General features: G+C 32.8%; 1 protein-coding gene across 1 annotated transcript; it reads right to left on the bottom strand.

Annotated features, from left to right (window-relative positions):
* Window positions 1-19,096: 19,096 nt before the first annotated feature.
* LOC110788201 (expansin-like A2) lies at window positions 19,097-23,477 on the bottom strand. Its single transcript, XM_021992834.2, has 5 exons — window positions 23,209-23,477; window positions 22,935-23,044; window positions 22,599-22,777; window positions 19,587-19,719; window positions 19,097-19,454 (listed from the first exon to the last, which is right to left on the bottom strand). The coding sequence occupies exons 1-5, from the start codon at window positions 23,324-23,326 to the stop codon at window positions 19,209-19,211; spliced, it is 786 nt and encodes a 261-aa protein (XP_021848526.1). The 5' UTR covers window positions 23,327-23,477; the 3' UTR covers window positions 19,097-19,208.
* Between the last annotated feature and the right edge of the window lie 639 nt (window positions 23,478-24,116).

Genomic DNA, 24,116 nt, shown 5'->3' with positions numbered 1-24,116 from the left:
GCTAATAAATATTTAATAAAAAAATACTTAAAAATTAAACTAAGTAAAACTTCACTTGTTAAGTATATAATTTATATCAATAATAAACTTTACTTGTTACCTAAAAACTCGATCATTACAACCTTTAAATAAGTGATATTGCATACTACTAACATATAACTAATCAATCACTAGTTTGTCTAAATTTTTTCCGTACATTTTCAATAAGGTCTTCCTTGAGAGATTTATGATCTAAAGTTAAACAAGAGAGGAGAATATTAAGATTTTTTTGTGATCTAAAGTGGATCAATATTGGTATCTATTTATAGAGCATAAAAAAATAAAGACATTTATAATTTTTTTTTTTTGAGTTGTAATATTTATTTTATGGGTATGTATTTTTAACACAACAAATCTATGTTATAAATCACATTGCAATTTAAAAAAAAAGGATAACCAATAATTTTGGTCCCCATATGACACATGCCAATCTCTCCAACCAAGATTTTGATTTTCCATTTGGTGTTCATGAACACCAAATTTTTTTGGTTTCATTCTCTCTCTATCTTTCTCGCTCATCTCTCTACCTCTTTTATTATTTTTTATTAACTTTTCTCTCCTAAACACCAAAAAAAGGTGTTTAAAAAAATGGTCTAATGAGGCTGGTCTTGATCACCTGGTTTGGTTTTGCTGCTGCTGTGCAGTTCTTGTGTGCAGAGTGTCCAGTACTGGTTTGCTGCTTCCTGGTCTGCTTCCCAGTGATACGGTGTTGCTGCCTGGTTGCTACTCTAGTTATGTTGATCTGCAGTCTGACTGGTGTTTGGTCACCTGGTGTGCTTGCTGTGCACACTAGTGTGTAGTTTGCTCAGTCAGTTTGTTTGCCTGCTGTGCTCAGTCAGTTGCTATGCTCAGTCAGTTGCTGTTGGGTCACTTGCTGTGCTTAGTCAGTTTGTTTGCCTGCTATCTCAGGCAGTTTGGCTTCTCAGGTGTTGTGGTTGTGCTCCTGTTGTGTGCAATGTTCGTCTGTTGCTACGTGCATTCTTGTGCTGCTTGCCGTTTTTTTTTTTGCGTTTGTTGTGTTTGATTGTTAGGGAGTGGTCTGTACTCCTCTAACTTTTTCTGTTGTTTCGTTGTTTGGATTCTTTTGTCCATTCCTTTGGTAATAAGTTCCTCTAATTTACCACAAAAAAAAAATGGTCTAATGTTTCATGGCAATGGAGAAATCTAATGGTCTTACGCCCAATGATTTTGACATCTTGACATAGAAAACATATTTTATGTGTTTTACTTACATTGGGGTGCGTCATAGACAGTTTCCCTCACTTGGAACGTTAAATGGTCGACTACGATACATAAACCATTCTAAATGAACTACTCGTATTGAACAATCTGTAAACAATCGTTTGAATTTAAAATAAATATCTATTACTATATACTAAAACATACATTATAAATGACACGTATCACTTCCTGGAATGATTTTTTCCCGCCAAAACCTTCTTTCCCTTTTTGTTTCCTCCTTAAAATTCTTTTAAGGAAAATAAATATAAACGCAATAAATCTGATACTTTGACTAAATTTGCATATCTTTTCCTCCAATAAATCAAAATATATGCACATATCTATTTTCTCTAATTAACTTCATATTTGTTTTACTCTTTTGATAAAAGAATTATGCTAATTATCATTCGTTATTATTAATCTTCCTTGAACTCAATAAAATTTTCCTTTTTATTCGATTTATTTATTTAAATTAGTAAAAGAATACATAGTACCTATTATTTTACGGAGCTGAAAAAAACATTTTCTTAATACTGATTGAATACTTATTCATCGTATAATACCTATTAATGTTTTATTTTGTATACACGCAATGTTATCTACATTAGTAGGTGATAGAAACATAAACTACACATATCAAAAAAAAAAAAAAGTGCAGAGTACTACCTAGCTAGATTAAGTAAATAAAATTTTTTCTCAAAACAAAAATGTAAATAAAATTGTAAATTTTTATTTTATAAGGAGCTAATAACATTGTTTCTAAGTTTAACGGTATCTCTTAAACTGATTTTTTTTAATACAGGAAAGTCGTGCATTCTAAACTAGATTAAACAACGTTTTTAAATTTTTCATCAATCTTTTTATTCAAGAAAATATATTTTTACATGATTATTATTATTCCATACTTGATTCTTGCCTAATGTAATTTCACAATAAAATTATGGGATTCACTTACTTTTGAAAAGACATTGACGACAAACTATGATGAACTTTAATTATTAACTATGATTTTTTTGTTTTTACTATACTACTACTGCAGTTCGAAAATGATCTTATAAGAAATTAGGCTTTGTACTGTTCACCTTATCAGCACTAATTTCAGGAAAAATAAGTTTAGATAAGTTTTTTAAAAAAAGGGTTTGACAAGTACTCCCTCCATTCCTAAATGATCTTCCTATTTGGTGTTTGGGGTGGAAAATAAGAAAATGGAATCTTGTAATGATTGAGTGTAAGAGTAATGATTGGATGTAAGAGAAAATAATAAATAAATGAAGAAAAGTAATAAAGAAATGAAGGAGAGAGAAGATATTTTGTTTAAAGTAATAAAAAATCATAAAAGTGGGGTTGGGTGGGTGAATGGGGAAATGTGAATGAATTAAATAAGGGATGGTGGAGAAATTTATGGTAAAAAGTAATGTCTAAAAATAGAAACAGGAAGATCAAATAGGAACGGCATTTATAGAAACATGAAGATTAAAAAGGAATGGAGGGAGTACAATTTATAACTAAAATAAGTTTGTATAAGTTTTATACGAGGTATCAATCAGGTAGTTCGTTCATTTTACTAATGGGTTATTCATATAAATATATAAGAATATTTGTAACTCGGGAAAAATTCTGAATAGTTTCGTTCAGGTGAGAAGACTTTTCGATTTGAGTATAAGTTAAAATATGTCCATTTAAATCAATTCAATTTCAAACCAATAAATAAGTTGGGAGCAATTTTTTATGGGAGACAAATAAAATTATTTTGGTTATATTTGATTTTGAATAGGTCAATTCTACATAGCCACTTTCGTTTCCGCAATTTTCGGGTTACCCAAGTTTGAAACGGTTCACTTTTTACTTAGGTCGACTCGGGTCACTGGCCATCCGTTGGGAGTTTCGAGATTCGAACTTTATAGTCACAAAAGGGTATGGGGTTGAGTTATCTGGGTTCAATAAATTTTGTCAAGATCTACATACAACAATAATAATACTTGATACTTCAAATATCATGTATGATTATCAACCATAAATTGCTATATAATATAACAATATAAATAAAAAAATCAATATAATACTGTAAATAGATGTAAAATATGGAGTATAATAATAAATGAAATGTTAATAATGCATTAATTATAATCATAATGGTACTAATATAGTAATATTCATATTAATTATTTTATTCATTGGAACTTAGTAGACTTTATTAGAACCTATGAAACCATAATGAAACTTATAGGACCTTATTCGAGCTTATTGAACTTATAAAACCCTAATGGAACTAGCTTATTTGAGCATATTGAACTTGTAAGACCTTATTTAATTTATGTGACCTAATTGGACTTTATCTAAATTTATCTGACCTTATTAGACATTAAACTATCTAACTTATGTTCTTTGTGTGATCATGTTCAATCAATCTCACATGTCAAAAATTATATCTATTTAACTTACTCCATTAGATTTTTTTTTTTTTTTTTGAATTGTAGTTAGTAATAGTAAAAGAATTTAGTATCATCCGTGTGATGTACGGATCTTAAACTAGTCTTTTCTATACATGAGGCGTAACACAGGAGTTTACCTATACAAATGTTGCTCCGCATTAATTTCCTATAAAAATTATTGATCGAGAAACATATTTTTTTTTTAAAGATAAACCAAAAGTTAGGATAGCCTTCTTTCAAGGTTGTACTCTAACTTGTCAAAAGATATAAAATAAGAAAATTTACTATCTATATAGGGGTCAATATCTTGATGGGTGATCGAGAAACATGTGTTATAAGTTTATAACACTTGACATTTACCACGGTTTGTAGGCGATGTTTTCCAGTTCTCCATCGAGATTCTTGAATACCAACATACCCAATATAATTATTAAATCTCCTTGATCAATTTATTTTAGAAGTGTATCAACTCAGATCACCTAATTAGTGCGTACAGCGTATTACACTGTTACCTCATCATACACTATATCTGTTGTTTTAATCCACGTATGGATAGTATAGTAGTACCTCCTCCAATTTTTTTAGGAGCCACACTTCTACTTCTACTTCTACTTCGTACTTTTCTACATAATCTTTTAAATTTAATATTTTTTTCGTTCTATTAATATTGAATCATCTTGTTTTTTACGCTATCACATTGGACTTTTGGTCATCTTTTGTGATTCATACATAAGAAAATTTGAGTCATGTGAGATCTTGTTAGATTCGTATCGATATATATTTTCTAAATATACATTTTGTAGTTTTACTTATATATAGTTTGAGATATTAAGAGTCAAAGTATGTGTTGAAAAGTGTAAAGTCAACCATGGTGCAATATTTAAGGAACAAAAGAAATACATCTACTCCCTCCGTCCCTTAATACTCGCACCGGTTTGACCGATGCGGAGTTTAAGACATTTGAATTGACTTATTAAATTAATGAGTGTTAGTTGATAGTGGGGTATTTTTTAATATAGTTAGTGGGAAATGTGTAAGGGGTGGGGAGTGATGAGTGTGAGGTGTGGATTTTTAAATGATTTTTTGTAAGGAGTAGGGGTGTAGGTGGGGTAGTAGGTAAGTGTGAGAAATAATATAATATTGATAAAGATTTCTTTTTATAGAAGCGGTGCAAGTATTAAGGGACAGCCCAAAAAGGAAAGCGGTGCGAGTATTAAGGGACGGAGGGTGTAATTCCTTTAGATCTCTACTACTCCCTCCGTCCCGGAATACTTGACCTGTTTTCCTTATCGGGTCGTCCCTTAATACTTGACCTGTTTCTAAAAATGGAAATATTCTAACAATATTATATTATTTCTCACTCCACCCCTATTAACCCACCTACCCCCTACTCCATACAAAAAATAATTAAAAATTCAACTCCTACTCTCCCCCAACCCCACCCCTTTATACATTTCCCACTAACTACATTAAAATAATACCCACTATCAACTACTACCTATTAAATTAAATAAGTCAATTCAAGTCCCTTAAACTCTGTGCCGGTCAAACCGGGTCGAGTATTCCGGGACGGAGGGAGTACAATAAACTCCCTCTCTACTTTGACTAAAGTACTTTTCCCATCATCCTTTTTCTATTTGTTTGTTACTCCCTCCCTCCACTTGCTTTATTATTTTTGTTAAATTTAACTCTCTCTCCTTAATATGTGTGCCGGTCAACATGCGAATCCTAATAAAATACAGAACCACCTATTAGTCTATTACTGCCTAAGTGCCTAGTCCCTACGTATTTAAAGAGCATTTGTATTTTGTAATGGTTTTGTTAGAAGTAAATAAAAGGTCCAACCCTATGTCAAAAAAAGAAAAGAAAAAAGGTCCAATCTTTGCGGTCCTAACTTGGTTTTTTTCATTTTAACGAAAAGCTTTAGCTTATGATTCAATTAACGCCTTGTGTGCATGATAAGTGGGACAATATCCGGGAAGATGATCAAAGAGAAAAGTTTTGGTAATATCTGCTAGCAAAATGGAAAGAGCAGAAATTAAAAGGACTAACAAAAACACAAATATCATTAACAATTTGAAAATGATTGAGAATTGCCGAGGAATTAATCAAGAGTGTGTGGTCATAAATGTAGTTAAATGGAAATCAGAATTCCCAGATGATAGCAAACAGAGAAGAGAGAGAGAGAGAGTATAGGTAGGATAGGCTGCGGCAGCTGAAGAAATACAAGGGTAGGCAAGTAGAACGGCGCAATGATTATGGGTTTGGGGGTTGTGCCTGAAATTATCCTTTCTTTGTCTACCCCCCATCAATCTTCTTCCGACTACTCGTACATCACCCCTTTCTACTCGCCGCCCATTGTCGCTCTTCAATCTTCATTCTTACTTACGGACTACTTTAATGTCACATTTACGGGAATTGATTTTGACATACCTGTATGTTGCGACAAAATACAAAAAACTGTACGCACTTTTAGTGGACGTACCAAAACCAATACTCCGTACTAGTATTCGATGTACCAAGAATAACTTCGCCACATCCACACCTATAATTAGATGTACGAGTATTAGTTTTAATATTTTTTAGAGTGAAAATGGAGGATGTAACTAAATTGGACTGAATCAAGTATGAATCTCGTTTTTTCTACTTCTTTCCTCTCTCGCATCTCTATTATAATTTCAGCAATAATAACCCATTCACAAAGTACTCAAGTAGTGATAGTACCAGCATGGTACGGATGCCACAAGGCCCACAACACAACCCCTCACAGCTTCATAATCATTCATGCCGTTAAAGGTATGTGCAGTGGTGTACTGGTGGTCTAGTGCGTATACATTCATACAAGATACAACTTGTTAGATTAGAAACAATTTGGTAACCTTTACATACATTTCAAATAGGCTTCATAGTTCATACTACATCCGTTTCGAAATAATGGGGACACTTACACATTTTACAACAATTAAAATAAATGATTGGAATGTAAGAAATAAGTATGGGAAAAGTGGAATGTTGTAAGAAAAGAATAATAAAAAATTAGGTTGAGTGGAGTGGTGAAAGAAAAGAAGAATAAAAAATAGGTTGGATGAAAATTATGAGTAAAAATAGGAGGAAGTCCAAATACATGCCTGAGATGTATTTGCAAAAACATGTCAACCCCAAATAAAAAGGTAAATGTAAATGTTAAATATTTTTGGGGGGAAATGTATAACGGAATTGTAAATTTGTAAAACGGGATGGTGATTTGGCATTGCTGAGTTGGTATTGGTATTACAAAAATGATATTGGTATTACAAAAATGGTACTAAACTTTTTTTAAATGAAATTCATTTTCCTTAAATGGTACTCGTTTTGTACTAAATTTTATAAAGTGGTATTAATATCACAAAAATGGTGCTAAATATTTTAAAATGGTATTCATATTACAAATTTGGTACTCAATTTTTCTATATGGGATCCAAGTTGACAAACGGGGTTGACTATTCAACAATTTCAAAATGGCTGGGAAATTACAAACAAGCCCATGACATGTATTTCATAATACATGCCTGGCTGCGATTTTGACGCCCTCTAAAAATAGAATATAAAAAGTAGATTGGGTGGAAAGTTGTAAGTAAAGTGGAAAAAAGAGTAGTGTGAATTCATTAAATATGATGAGTCATATGCCAAAATTAGAATAAAGCACATTGTCCCTATTATTTTGAAACACCCATTTAAGGAAACCGTCCTCATTATTTCGAAACGGATTCAAACTTAACAATTCAAACTTTGTTACTCATCTATCTCCTTAGGGGTCGTTTGGTTGATGGTGGGAAGTAGAACTTCCTAGGAAGAAATTTTTCCTATGAGTAAGCATTTCCTAGGAAGTGGGTGATATTGTTTGGTTAAACACGGGAATTAATTCCCATGGGAAGTTCCACTCACCTAGGAGAACCTAGGTAAGCAACTTCCTCCATTTTGGGAAGTAGAATTTCTTAGGAAGTGTGACTTTCCATGTTTTTATCAACTAAACAATCCTAAAATCTTCCACTTCCTAGGAAGTTATACTTCCGATGGTTTTTCATGTCAACCAAACATCACCTTACTCCGCACAAAACTTTAGCCCTGTTAGGCTGTTACTATACAACTATACTAGTTTTGAGGGATCATTTAGTTACTCTCTCCGTCCATTATTTATTGCCCCATATTTCTCTTTATGACGTCCTTTGAGATTGTTCCATATCTTAACTGCTAAAACTTTTCGCTGCTCCCTCTATATCTCTCTCCTTATAGACTCACTTTATCAATCAATGTGCAAAATTTGAAACCAATCATAGTAATGATGAGTTTATCCCTCAAACTCAACTCCAAACTTCATAATATGTCACATCAACTTTCCACTATCTTTTACGGAGTACTTATTTTTTTCTTTATTCAGACTTATAAAATTCTTCCTATTTTTACACATTATCCACTAACTCACATTAGAATCACCTAAACTTCTAAAAAACATAATTAAGTAGGATAAAGTGTAATGATGTGACATGATTTAATTGGAGAAAATGTGAAGTTTTAAGTGAGTCTTGGATTTTCAAACTTACCTCCAAACTTGTGGTAGTATTGTACTACATTATCAAAAGAGTCTGGCTCCAGACCCTCTTGAGACTCCCCTCCAGATTGGAAATAAATCATCCTAAAGCGAATTTGGATTATGCGACAAACAAAAAGAGACAGGGCAAGTATAATGTACCTAAGAACTAAGAAGTTAAGAACATCAATCTAACATACGGGTTAAGTACTCAACAATTTAATTAGGAATAAACCGAGTGTGACCTATGAACTAGCTTAGGAATACTCTATATGTCCCTAAAAGATTGTCTTTTATTCTTTTGAAGTTTTTAAATGATAATTTTTTCTTACTTGCACGCTTTGATCTATCTACTCATGGACACACTTCACCAATACATTATACATATGCACAACTTACATCCAAATATTAATAAAGTAAAATTTATTGATTGGGAGATTTATTTAGGGAGGCGGGGAGTAATTTAATTAGAAATAAGCCGGGTGTGACCAAGGAGTTGAACTACTCCGTAGCTTAGGAAGAATGAATTGTTAGTGTACAAAACCAAGCAATCTGATTTATTGGCAGGCAAAATCTTGGCTACATAGGTAGGATTCATGTACATAGCTTGATTCAAAATTTGTAAACAGTTAACCTACATAGAATTTGTGGAGTTAAACTGAAAGTAGGCTGAGTATTTTCTAAGCTATATAGCACTTCATTTTGGCATGTTTAGCAGGTGTTTTCCTTTACTGTTGGCAATTATTAACTTCTGTTGAACTATACAACTAGCTGGTGCTACTGCTAGTGCTAGTGCTACTTGTTTCATTGAAAAGGCACTTTGCCTCTTTATCTTCCCATTATTAACCACCTTGTAATTTCCCTCTAATATGGCCCATGATGATTTTTTTTTATTTTTTATTGGGGGGTTAATTTAACTCAGTTAAGGGTTTGGGACCGCAAATTAGACGAATTACAATATTTAGGTACTTGTTAGTTATAACTTTTTGTTTTTTGGAAAACTATAAACAAAATTATGAAAATCGCACAAGTAGTTTCCAATTTATGTCGTCGGTTTTCAAAATCAACATAACTATCAAAAAGAAGGAGCAGTACGTTTATAATAAGACTTAAGATCATATAGCTTTAAGAATCAAACCAAAAACTGAAAATCGACAATAATAAAACACGAGCCTAAGAGTCATGATTTTTTTGAAAAAATAACCAAGTTTAATGCAAATTGTTTGTATGAACGGGTATATTATACGCTGTTGGTACTTGACTTTAAGACCAGTTCTAGCATTATCATTACGAACTTTCTAAAGTATTCCGTACTACTCTATCAGTCTCATAATTATAATCCTGTTTTTTTTAATAAGGGGTCACAAAATTATAGTCTTGTTTCTATTTTTTGCTATTATTTTTTTCAATTTTCCATGTATTATATTATTAATTAAAAATGTATTAAAAACACAATAAAACAAAAACATACTCCGTATACAATATTTCCCTTCACCATGTACGGAGTACTATATTTTCGTTTTTCATGTACTATATTTCATTTTCACATGCAAATCAATTACCAATGAGTATCATATTCCACTTTTTAACATACTACTCCCTCCGTCTCTTTTTATTCTTTACGTTTAATATTTTTCACGCGTTTTAACGATTAATTAATTTGCATCGAGATTCCTCATTTTTTTTTTATTTAAACAAGATAAATTACGTTTATTTATATTTTTTTCACTTTTATCAAAATTATGATATTGGAAAATGAGAAAAATTTAATGTCCCAATAGAAAAGTGTGAGAGATTGACCCAATGAATTTAATTGGTTAAAATAATAATTGGACACAAATTTTGATAGAATACTAAGTTATTTATGTGAGAATATAAAAGGAAATGTAAAGAACATTTTGAAATAACCAAAAAGTAAAACGTAAAGAACAAAAAAAGACGTAGGGAGTAATATATTTTATTTTTCTTAAAATCTGTGTCTTTAGTAAAACGAGACTATAAATATGGACAGAGGAAATGACAAGTGTTACGAAATGAGTTGAGTAACCTAAACTCAAACTAAATTGGAGCGTTTGTCACATAGCTAGTACATGAGAGAAACGTATCGAAAACTAAATTTCAAACTTATGTAAGTCAAGATGATGTTACTAGTCACAATATCACTATGTATATTTATTGTACGTTATTCAAAATTTTCAAATGGAATGTTGAGACCTCATTTGATACAGAAATACTTGGTAAGAAAGAAACAAAAGAACACAGCAGATTGATGTAATATAATGTCTTGCTTATTTGAGCCTTCATCGTCAACTCGTCATTGTTACGGAGGGGCCAGTCCCCCACAGGGCACAGGGAGGGAATTGGGCACACACTAAAAGAATCTTCCCTTCAATTGATAAAGACCTATTAGCCTTCTCTTCGTCTGGTTTAATTTTTGCATGTTGTGGAAAATAGTACGGGGTAGTTGTTCTTTGCAATTTAATCTTCCCATTTGTGTTTTCTTTACGTGGAAAAAGCAAGTGGGAACGCAGTTTAGATGATCGACAACAGTGTACAACCTGTATAATCCCTGTTCTTTAGAGCTGAACTCAGGAATTAAATTGAATGTTCTTGAACTGAATGCCTTTGAACTGAACTGAAATAAATTGAACTTAACAGAATATTACTTAAATAAATAATAAATAATAAATAATTAACAATAAATGATTAATAATACAGTAAATAATTAAATATTAGTAATTAGAAATCTCTAGTTAATTACAAAATAATAATAAAAACAATTTTAACTAATAACTAAATAATACGGAGTAAATAATTGATAAATAAATAATAATTCATAATTAATAACTATTTAACTACATGATGAATAGTAATAATAATCAGTAATTAATTACTAAAAAATTATAATAAATGATAAATATTAATAGTAATTCATAATTAACAATTGATAAATAAATAGTAAATAACTAACTAATTCATTAATAATTAATAATCCGTAATTAATTACTAAAAATAACAATAAATAATAAATTATACGGAATAGTAATTAATAATAAATAATTATTTATATATAATAATAATATAAATATAAATAATAAGTAATATAATAATATAAATAAATAATAATAATAATAATATTTATTATTATCATTATTATTTATATGAATCAAATGCTAACAAATTCAAACATTTTACAAATAATTAGTGGTAAGCCGAGATACAATCTGGGCTCCCACTCCTCTGGTTATAGCAAAGCCTATCCTAGTGAAAATATGAGCAGTAGCACGAGCCCCAATGTCCTGAGTCCCATAGAACTTATGAACCCGCTTCATCAATGCAACAACATCCTTATCCTGCTCCCCCAAAGAAGGAAAAGAGAACGGAAGAAAGCCATAACCAATCGCCTGACAACGCGCTTCGTACTTGACCCGCTTCCGGATAGCCGCACCAGTCACAACCCGACCCGGGACAAAGCCAGACAACTCAGATTGTGTCAAAAGAGAAGATCCCATCAAGTCAACACACACATCACAACCCCGATCCCAAGAGTAGAGCAACACGTCCGCAGGTTGAAGAGCTCCATCGTTAATCCCTCCAGATAGACCAATATCAACCTCTTTCCGCGCTGAAATCTCAGACCGATAACAAACATCAACAAGGGTACCCCGAACCACATTATGACGATGTTTAGTACCCACAATGCCAGCACATGACACGCATGATCACCCAAAATATCTCCCGCAAAGACCCTGGAGCAAGCAGAACATAGCGACGTAACAGAGAACAAAGGAACCCCCCAACCGGTAACGCAACACACATCGGTAAGCCTTAGCATTCATCGTCTGTCCCAAACCTGATATGGGGACCGCACGAAGCCAAGAAGAGGTGTGATCTACCTACTGCGATTTCCATAATGTCGACTGTCGAGGAGATAAAGAGAAGGTGGATTCTGCAGATGCAGTAACCTTTGTGAAATATATATCTGCCAATTTTTTCATGAGTTTAGGGGCAACGACCTCACTAGGGTTACTCAAAATGTTATACTCCACCGTTCTATTAAATAGACTCAACGCATCTTCAAATGCTCGACCAAGACCAACAATGTCAACATGTCGTAGAAGCTTTGTCTGCAAACCAAAAGACTGGAATCGAGAAGCAAGAAAAGGATAATGACGAACAACACCTGCGGAATAAACACCAAACCCGCCAAAAAAAAGGTAAGGTGGCTAGCCGCCACTGCCAATCGCCAAAGTCAAGCCCCGAAGCAGTAACAATACGCTTAAAGGAATATCGAAGAGCTTCATCGAATGTGCGCTGAGCCGCCTCAAAAATACCAGGAGGACAAGTACACAAAGCAAAGTAGAGTTTAGAAACTCCGGTACATGCCCTCATTATTATTATTATTATTATTATTATTATTATTATTATTATTATTATTATTATTATTATTATTATTATTATTATTATTATTATTATTATTATTATTATTACTCCCTCTATTCTTAAATATTGTTCCCCTTTTGACTTTTCAACTCGTTTCAACTCGATATTAAAATGTAAATATCTCCAAATACGTATGTTAAAAAAATATAAAAAATTGATATTATTAAACTACACATTGAGACGAACAAAACAAGATCTCACATGAATATGTTTTGAAGTACGTATTGAAAAGAAATTAGAAGATTCTCTTGAATTGTAAATAGTGTCAAGATTCTAAATAGGACTAATATTCAAGAAAAAAGGGAGTATTATTATTATTATTATTATTATTATTATTATTATTATTATTATATTATTATTATTATATTATTATTATTATTATTATTATTTTTATTATTATTATAAAGTTAAATGAATTGAATTAAATTGAACTGAACTGAATTGAACTAAACTGAACAATAAGTCCTGAAACTGAAATTAAGCCAAAAAAAATAAGGCCTTAGTGTGCAACTGTGCACCCATAGTATACAAGTTAGCATTTTGCACCTTAAGTATACAAGTATTTGTGTACAAAAACACGAGATTGTAAGGACACACCCCGTATATTGATAAAATAACTAACTTTTAGGCCCGGGCGATGTCCCGAGTCATTACATGGATAACTACTCCTTTAACTGTGCATTTTTTTTGCAAAATAAATAAATAATTATAATTAATTCCTATTTATATTTAAATGAATTTCTTTCTATAGGAGTATTCGTTTGTAAAAGTTAACACATAATATTGCATAATCAAGTGCATAAGTTATTAGTGTTCTTGTCATGAGTTCGAATCTTGTATTTCTAATTTTTAAATAATATATGGATGATATGGAATGATATTTGTAAAATTGCAAGAGATGAGTGTCACATGGCATAATATACTTTCTTACAAACGCCATATTAGAATAGCTTTCTAATGTTAATATGTTAACATATTCCAATATTGTTTTACCATAGATCCAACGCTATGTAATACTCTATATCAATAATATGAAATCTCAAGATTTTCTATCAAATTATTTTACATGGTATCAGAGCAGGTTAAGATCCTAGGATACTTTACAAAACTTCACTTGCCGTTAAGTTAAAATATTAAGCCTATTGGCGAGATTAATGAATTTCTGTCTAAAAGTGCGGGTCAAAGGTAGGGAATAACTCGTTAGCCATATAAAATGATTGTGTTTCTCATCTTTTATCAATTTGGGAGATTTACATATGGACCCGTGTTTTTTAATACACAATGAGTTTCAACACATATGCACTGTGTTTTTCTAGTACACGATAAGTATTGTGCCCTCTCGGCCATGGTCCATAGTACACGATAAATAAGTGTAGAAAAATAAAAGAATCATTAATGAAGATGGAAAAATGAAGTCCCCATCACTTTCAAGATTACCAAACTTTTGGCTCTAAGCCTCTAACTAATTTGGAAATACACGGACCACACGGTTTATGGCTACTTTCGGATTGATGGGCCATCAGCTCGTTAGGCCGTTGTTTCTGCATATCAAAACGGCCCACTACAGCTCAAGTCCTTGACTTACACATTTTTTGAGCTTTGACTTATTGGATAGGAAATTAGGAATTACAGATTTTAAGACCTTGTATTACCTGCCGACTTTGTACTGTTGTACACTTGCACTTTAACACTTGCACTAATAATTTTCGGGGAAATACTTCATCCGTTTTATAATTGTTTTACTAATCATTTGTTTGTTCACATTTTTTTGACAACACAAGTACAATAATTTAAAGTACACCAGGATAACTTTTATCCTATTTTTTACAATTCTTATCTAATTTTTTTTGTAACTTTTAATATATTTCGATTAACTTTTATATTATACAAAAAAGCTTATAGATAAACATTTTAAAGCGTTAAATGATTAATTTTATACATTATTAGTCATTTTGGAGAAATACTTTTTATTAAAATGAAAATTTTATTACTAAAATATAGATAACTTTTACATATGTAATGTTAACTTTTACTCCGGTTTACAATATTTATTGTACACAGTGGCGGAGTCACGTGGGTGCAAAGGGGTCCACCGACCCCTCAAAGAAAAATTGAAAAAACAACAACTTATACCTGAGAGCTAAGAGACCTGTTATATTCTAGAACCGATGTCTTAGGTGATACGAAACAAAAATCAAGCCATCGCATAAAATTATGGGGGGATAAGCCTAAAATAAATGGTCTCTTAGAGTTTTGAATAACAAATCAGTATCCAAATTCAATTCAAATCAAAGAGCTAGATCAGTTAATTAAATACATATTCTCTTAAATTAATTTGTTCTTTTCACCACGCATATGAGAAACTTGTAGAGAATAATTGTAATAATTTTATAAATATTTGATTGTAATATGAATATTTATTAATTTTAGGACGATACATTTTTTTAGTATATATTGTGTTTTGTGGAAGATCACTAGACACAACGTAACACACTAACACTCTAGAAATCTTGAATACGCCACTTCCGACACCAGAAAAAAAAATCCTAGCTCCGCCACTGATTATACATCTCTTAAACGTGAAATGCGTTTTTCTATAAATCTTATATTTAGGGGGAATTGCTCTTAATCTGTATTAAATACGTTAATTTTTTGTGATAGGTTCATCTTCTAAGATTCTTTAATTGTATAATCTTGAGTAGATATAGATTACTACGAAGTACGGAGTATGATTTAATATCTATCCCATTTGTGTTTTGATTGAAAGTTAGGAAACCTAATATAGGCAAGAACATAACGCATTGGAAGAAAAACAAAATAAACACATTGAAAACGGCCCAATGGAGAGGGTAAAAGGCCCAATTTGGTTACTGTACTTTAGTATGGAAAAGGCCCAATATGGTTAAAATCCATACTATAGTTTACAAATCCAAACAATTTGCTAGTTCGGGGTGAGTTTATCCCTAGTCTTGAAGGGAGCCTCGAGATGAGTCTCAAGCCTAAATCTTGGGATAATGTGGTAAAAGACTACACTAAGTTTTGAAGTGAGTTTGAAAATTCAAGACTCACTCAAGACTCACTTAAGACTCCACTTTTTTATTCCTCCAATCAAATCATGCCACATCATCAAACTTAATTTCTCTTATTTCACCCAACTAAATTATTGATGGTGTATGTATTATTTTGTTTCATTTGCCTTTAAATTTATGTTCTAGATCTTTTGAATTTAATATGTTGTATCATTGTTTCTAATTTGTACGAAATAAAAGTCAATTTCGAAATTAACATTTTATGTTTTTTTTCATTTTTTTCTCGAATTATAAATTACTTTGTTTTAGAGCTGATCAACATGGGCCTGGCCCGCTGGCCCGACCTGACCCGGTTCGAAAATTACCGGGTATTGGGCAGAAGGCTCGGCCCGACCCGATTTTTTTTTAAAAATTGGGCCTTTAGACAAACGCAAAACAACAATTTTAGTTATAAATTTTGCTCGGACCGAACTTGGCACGAAAAGCCCGCTATTTTTAGCCCGAAAAAGCGGGTTCTGGGCATACAAAATTGGCTCGAAGCTTGGCCCGGCCTGCCCCGCCCCGACATAATGGACAAATTTTTATGTCCTCGACCCGACCCGCCTTTTGATCGGGTCTACTTTATTTATATATATAAGAAAACATAGTTTCAATATTATTTAGAAAATGTACAAAAAAAAAGATATATACATAAAATATTATTTTAATAGTTAGGTGAGTCTGATGTGAGTTTTGTGTGAGTCTGGATAATGAAAAAGTTAGTGAAAAGCTGATGTTAACGTGTAAAAGTAGGGTGAGTTTTGTGTGATCGAGTCTGGATAATGAAAAAGTTAGTGAAAAGCTGATGTGGCAGAGTCTGAAGATTGAAGGTGAGTCTTGGGATAAACTGACCCTCAAAATGTTAAGAAAACAACTACTCCTTTTGTCCCTTTTTATTTGTCTTATTTAGGTTGTTTTAGGGTGAGTTTATCCCTAGTTTTGAAGGGAGTCTTGAGGTGAGTCTCGAGTCTAAGTCTTGGGATAATGTGGTAAAAACTACACCAAGTCTTGAAGTGAGTTTGAAAATCCAAGACTCACTCAAGACTCTCTTAATATTCCACTGTTTTCTCTCCCAAATCAAATCATGCCACATCAAAAAAATCAATCCCAGAATATGAGAAACGGGCAAGTGAAAAATTTAACTCAGTTTCTCCAAACATCAAATTCTCAATCCACTCGTACTAGTCAAAAAATCGATCATCCTTTCATTACACCGGTTAGTGTTGAATCCACTCCTGACATCCAATATACTTTGTTCATTTGTTGTGTATAAGAAAACATAATTTCAATGTAATTTAGAAAATATACCCAAAAAATAATATACATAAAAATTATTTTAGGAGTTAAGTGAGTCTGAGGTGAGTTTGGGAATAATGTGTAAAATAGTGAGAGTCTTATGTGAGTCTAGATAATAAAAAAGTTAGTGGAAAGCTGATGTGACAGAGTCTGAAAAATGGAAGTGAGTCTGGGGATAAATTCACCCTAAAAGTCTAAAAGATTGCTTCATTACCATACAAGTTCATAGGACCACAACTTTACTCTCACATAAAATACGTATGACCCAACATTTTTGTTTATTTTCTTCTTCTCAATTCTACACAACCAATTCTTAATATAAGCACTATGGTGCATGAGGCAAACAACTAGGACGAATGTTGTATTACTTATAGGGAAAATACGAAAAATGTGGCACACCCTTTGCTGTGTTTTTTTTTTTTTTGGTGCTAATGAACCACAAGGGCAATACAAATTACAAATATGGCAAAGAAAACCTAACTTGTGACCTATCGTACACATGTCATCAATCAGGTAGCACTTTGTGACAACATCAAAGATTGCTCTTTAATCACATTAGGTGTACCAAGAACAACTAAGTGGTGTGCCAAAAGCATGTCCTTGATATCAGTGGCGGATCTTGGTTATTGATGGGGTGGGCCTGGCCCCCCGGCCGAAAAATTTTGTAGTGTATTTTTAGCTATGCCCCCTAAAATTTGGGGATTTTTATTCAACGCCCTAGTTATCTAAAATTGCCCTAATTTTTTACGTTGAATTACGAATTTAACCTTTATGAATAAATTGACTCCCCTTCCCCCTTCCTCCACCCTGGTCATCCATCCATGTATTCCGACACCTATCTCCGACGACCGAAAAGAACTCCGGCCGAAAAAATCCAATCCGACCACCCGAAAGTTTGCGGCCTCCCTCAATGCTTCGTCCTACCATCCCCGTATTTCGTTCGTCCCCTTCCTCCTCCCCTCTCTTTTTTTAGTCCTCTCATTCGTCCTCCCCGGGAGACCGCGAATCATTGGCGAGCACAGAGCAGCGAAGTACAAAGGTGCCGGAGAAGCTACGTTTATCACCGGAGAAGCTGCGTTTATCACCGGAGAAGCTGCGTTTTTTTACCTAGAACTCGTGCAGGTAATTTGCGTGGTAAACCATGGGTATCGCGCACGAAATTTGCGTGGTAAACCATGGCAACCACGCACGAGATTTGCTTGGTGGCCATGGCTGCCAAGCAAATTTTCGTGCGCAGCAGCCATGATTATCAAGCAAATTTCGTGCGCGGGATTCCGGTTAAGAAAAATAATTCAATTTGCTTAATTACCTTCAACAAATCCATTTGCCATGATCAATTTTTGTAATTTACCAATTAAATTGTACATACATCATATCTTCTATTATGTACATAATAGCCTAACATCATGCTAACAAGCCTAGGATTACGCTAAATCTTCTATATAAGGTATTATGTAATTATAGCCTAAAATCATGCTAACAATCTTAGGATTACGGAAACGGCATTAGTTATACGTATGTTGTATATTTTGACTAATGGATATTTCATTTGCCGGAATTTATGGTTTCCGGCAAGGCGGGAGAGCAGTTCACAGGAGAGGAGGGGAGGGGTGAGAGATGTGGTGAAATAATCGAAGGGAGGGGTAATATTTTTATAAGGGTAATTTTGTCCTTTCATGATAAAAATGTGGGCGATTTTAGCGTATGCGGACGTCGAATAACGATACACAAAATTTGTGTATAATTGTATAATTATATAGTACATTGCTTAATTTTTTTCTACCGGCCCCCCCTCATAAAACCGTTTAAGATCCGCCACTGCTTGATATCAAGGGGAACTATCACTACACCTCCCCTACAATCTATAATGCCTCAATCGTCACCTATCACCTCTTCTTCCCCTCTCCTTTTCGCTATTTCAAACTAATGACACGATTGGTCTTAGACAAGGAAAGAATTAGGGGACTGGCGGGGTCATAACCTTAAACATGTATTATAAAAACATATGCTTAATATAGCTCAAGCGGTAATTTTCCCTTGGAAGCAAGAGTTCCTTATTTCATTATTTATATACGTATACATATGTAACTTTACGCTTGTATAAACAAGAGAGTACATACAACTCAATTTTACGGCAAGTATTTATTTCCATTCGGTATCATCACAAGTACCGCAGCCCTCTTGAGCAACTTCAGTGATTTGAACTTTAGTGTCATAAATGACTCCGGGCTTCCAGTTTGCTGGTAAGACATTTTTGGCCCAAATATATTTGCCATCATAGCCCGATGTCACCACAAATCTGAACTGCAACGGCCCATTTGGTACCCTGCTTGTGTCCCACACTACCCCATAATTCCGGCTCATGGAAGTCCAATTTGGTGCATCAACCTATAATTTCACACATAATTAAAACAAAGCTTATTTTCAAATTTTAACTTTATGGATGTAGTACGAGACCCCATTATATGTTTTAAGAAACGGATGAAAGTATTTTTGTATCATATAAATAGCTCAAATTACCTGAGCAACGTCAATTGATACGATTTCTGTTTGACCACCTTGGTAGAGAATTTTAATTGCCAAGTAACCTGGGTTTTGGCTGGACTCGTCAACTCGAACTGCCAAATTTTGACCTTTATAGTCACATGGAATCCTATTACACAAAGTAGTATATAAAATGATGTTAGAAGTCTCAGACAACAATGGCCTCTAGCCAATTTTTATATATGATGTAACCTTAATACTTTGCTTTCCCACTCGTTTCTTCGTTCAATTCTTTTAAGTTGAATAAAGACGTTCTAATCAATTAATTAATTAATTGTTTATTTATTTATTTTTTATATAAATTGCACATCAATTTTACCTAAATCTGGATCCGACCCGGATTACACATCTTATTTATGGTAGGTGAGTCTCCTAATAGAGTTTCTGCATATAATGAATCTCAAACTCGATGCCTCCCTTAAACACCATCTAGCTTACTACTTGAGAAAATTCTATGCTAGGTTCTAATCCATTTGGTTATGTGAGAATATGTACAATAGACCCCTCTTGACAACATTTTATTACCGAACTAGTGTATGGCTCAGACGATGCTCTACTTGTTACATTGAATAACTAAATTTTAGATTTTTCTTAAGCTTAATATTTGACCAAGATACATGTATTCCATAAAGTAAAAAATACAAGTATTTATTAAATTCGTCAACTACTCAAACACACTAAGCTACATCATTTGTCATGTTAAGTAATATTTCAATAAGATATTTTACTTACAATGTGTATGATTTTTTTTCCCAAGTGGAACTAAGTGTTTCAAATTAATAAACACCAAATTAGATATATATGCAAGACAGTTCCATAATTGATACTTATGAGACGTATGACATCATGTTTATTCATGGCTATCCTAATGCTTTAATTATTATTTTTATTCCAACATAGTCATAGAAAATAAAGTCACAATAAAAATTTAGTTGTTTTAGACTTCATGTTAACATTAATTTATAAATTAACGTGAAAAGATAAATCAAAATTGGTGGTTGGTTAAGATGGTAATGAGGGTTATATTTCATGCTTGAGGTTTGGTGTTCGAACCTCGTTGTGTTGATTTTTAGTGGTCCATGACATGACATAACACTTGGTGAGTGAATGACGTGGCGTAAAAAGGATAGTACTACGTGACACATAGACATTATTCACAATATTTTTTAATATATTAGTATATATAGATGTTACTCTAATGAGTTTATAATGCTCCTAGATATTCCTGAAAAGTCAATGTCCTTTATAGAGATGGGAGTAGCATTACATATTGGTTATACAGTAAGATATTTAAAAAACATGGTTAGCACTAATAACACTAGTGGTACTTCATATCATCAAATTTCACTAAGCGAATAAGGGTAGTAACTCCATTTTAAAATGATCTTTTTATACTTTTTTATTTTAGTCTGTTTTATAATGTTATTTACATCGTGTTTTATTCTATTTTTAGGCTGAAAATCTACTATTTTCTCCGTACTTTTTAAGGAGTCACATGCCGTGCAACACAAGTATTAAGGAATCATAGTTGAATTTGATATAATAATGATGCAAGTTGACAATAAATAAATATAACAAAAACTAGTGGGTGTAAAAGTTACCAAAAATGGAATTATTTATGATTTAAGTGAGCTCAAAGAAAAGTAAAAAATAATAAACAATTGGAGAATGAGATTTAACGTTACCAAAAATGGAATTATGACTCCTAAAAAGTACGGCCGAAAATAGTAATTGTGACTCCTAAAAAAATACAGAGGGAATATCTTATGTTACCCCTCAACATTTACAATTTTCCACGCACTTGCTCTGACTTTATTCAATTTTTTGTTTACATTTACCCACATGATAATACATCTATCTTATTTTATCCATATTTTATTATATCCATTTTTTTACACACCCTTTCTATTTTTTCTTAACATTTGTTCAAATAGCAATCATAAAGATTATTCAGATGTAGTATACTTTGTGAATGCAACAAGAATAATAAGCCAGGTTTTTAGAGCAATTGGTTGCAGGTAAAACTACATTTAAAGAAGAAAGTGAAACTTCTTACAAGATTAATATTTCGTATTAGATATACTCCGTAGTATGTTTAGTGGAAACATTTATCTCAAAAAAAAAAAAAAAGTATGTTTAGTTGAAACAAAAAAAGTAGATTAAATTGAAAAATGAGACTTGCTTGAGAAGTTGAACCTCCTCTATGAAATGATTCTCATACATGTTAATTCCATAGAGTGCCAATTTCATTGTGTCAACAAAAAAATGATTAGATAACTTCGAAGGAAGTTCACAAGGGAAGTAAGGTGTCGTTTGGTTGATCATAGAAAGTACGAGTATGAATATCTATAAAGAAGCTTTTTTCTATGTATAAGTATTTTGTAGGAAGTGCAAAATATAGTTTGGTTAAACCTAAGAAGTAAACTTTTATAGGATATTCCACTTACCTAGGAAAACCTGATAAGTAACTTCTTTCATTTTGTAGAAAGTGAAAAATATTGTTTGGTTGATCATAGAAAGTACGAGTATGAATATCTATGAAGAAGTTTTTTTTCCTATGTATAAGTATTTTGTAGGAAGTGAAAAATATTATTTGGTTAAACCTAAGAAGTAAACTTTCATAGGATATTCCACTTACCTAGTAAAACCTGATAAGTAACTTCTTTTATTTTGTAAAAAGTGGAATTCTATAAAAAGTGTAATTTTTTTTTTTTTTTTTATGTTTTTGTCAATTAAACAATACTACAATCTTCCATTTTCCAAATAGTCTTCCTATAATTGTTCATGTTAACCAAACATCACCTAATTTTCCAAAAACTTTAACATCGTCGTTGGACTGCATTTTAGAAAATTATCAATATTAATGGGAATACTTCGCATATTGTTTTAAATATGTTCACACTTGCGTGTATTCATTTCACATTTTCACATTAATGAACACATAAACAGTATCACAATTCATAAATGGTTTATTTAGATAAGGCTTACCTTTTATATTCCACGTCAACAATTCCAAGCTTTAGCACATCTTGGTCCTTTCCAGGGTTGGCCATGGCTTTGAAAGCTCTGTTGCTTAGCACAAAGTCATTTTGAGTATTTGTGTTCAGATCAGTCAATGTCACTTTAGTCCCTGCCTTACTACACAAAGTACTATTCTTGCATCTTATCTGCCATACCAAGAATTCTTTTATTTTAGTATAATGTTTAACAAAAAATAATAATAATGTATTTGCACACTAACGGCCTTTACTGATTAGTTATCACGTTACTTAGTTATTTTGAAGTACACGATCAACGTGAAAGTTAGTTCGGGACAAAGAATACCTGAAAGCATGCACCGCAACCAGCACCACCTTTAAACAATGAAGGAATACCAGCTGCAAGAAATCCTCTGTTTAAGGTCAAAGCCAAGGAACCATACCCACATGCTCCCGCTGCATCAAATCAACAAACTAACGATTACCCATTTGTTATCATGACAAAATATCATCTGGGTCTTTCTCAGATTTTCCTAATTACAATCAATTTAATCAAAATGGAATAAAAACTTATGGAGTGATAAAACAGGGGAGTTTTTTTTTATAAAGTTATTTTTTACATGAAAGTGGTGAATCGTCGTAGAAATGAGCAGCCTTTGATTGATGAATACAGCGATCACAAGCTGTTTCAGATGATATAAAGAGCATCATGAAGATCAAGATGACAAAAACCGCCATTTTTTATTTTCTTTTCTTCAAATACAATGAATATTGTGAATTGGGGTTAGAAATTAGTGATAGTTATATAGGAAAAAAAAAGTAAGAGGCAAAAAGAAAAGGATGTACAGGTAAGCAAAAATGATCTAGAGTATGACTAATTTATGAGTAGCACTTCCACTTCCGGCGTTTTTTTAATAGTTGTAAACTTGTAATGTTTAGTATGTGCACATCCATTAAGACTTTAACATAAAGGGAGAAAAAAAAGGTCCCACACATAAGATGTCAATAAATTTATTTATACGGATATTGTTCCGGGTGTGGAATGAGAACAGCTGACTGTGGGATACTGGATTCCTGTTGAGAGTGCCGGTTGGTATCTGCACAACAGAATGGATTAACTAGCCTCGGGGGTGGTTCGAGGATCCCCCCTCCGATGCTTAAGTAAGATTACTGAGAGATTAAGAGATGATTAAGAGATCATTAGAGAGTAAGAAAGAAGTGTGTTTAAGTGTTTGTGTACCTCATAGCAATAAATGAGGTGCTCCTTATATAGACCAATCCAAGGGTACGATCTGGTAGGTCCCTTGTGGTTAGATAGCGACCCGTTGATAGTGACCCTTGGTTGGTTGTCTTCATGATAATGCCGGTAGGGGGTCTTGCAAATAATGCCGGTAGAGGATATTTACCTAAGATGACCAGATTACCTGCAGGTTAAGTTTACATACGGGGAGTTCTGCCGGTACCAGGTGGTGCCGGTAGGACACCCCGTACAACTAGCCCCCTCAGAGTAAGCGCATATATGACAATT

Source organism: Spinacia oleracea, chromosome 4, assembly GCF_020520425.1.
Source record: "Spinacia oleracea cultivar Varoflay chromosome 4, BTI_SOV_V1, whole genome shotgun sequence".
NCBI lineage: Eukaryota > Viridiplantae > Streptophyta > Magnoliopsida > Caryophyllales > Amaranthaceae > Spinacia > Spinacia oleracea.
The sequence above is the reverse complement of the archived record's forward strand: the minus strand, read 5'-3'. Positions and strand labels throughout refer to the sequence as shown.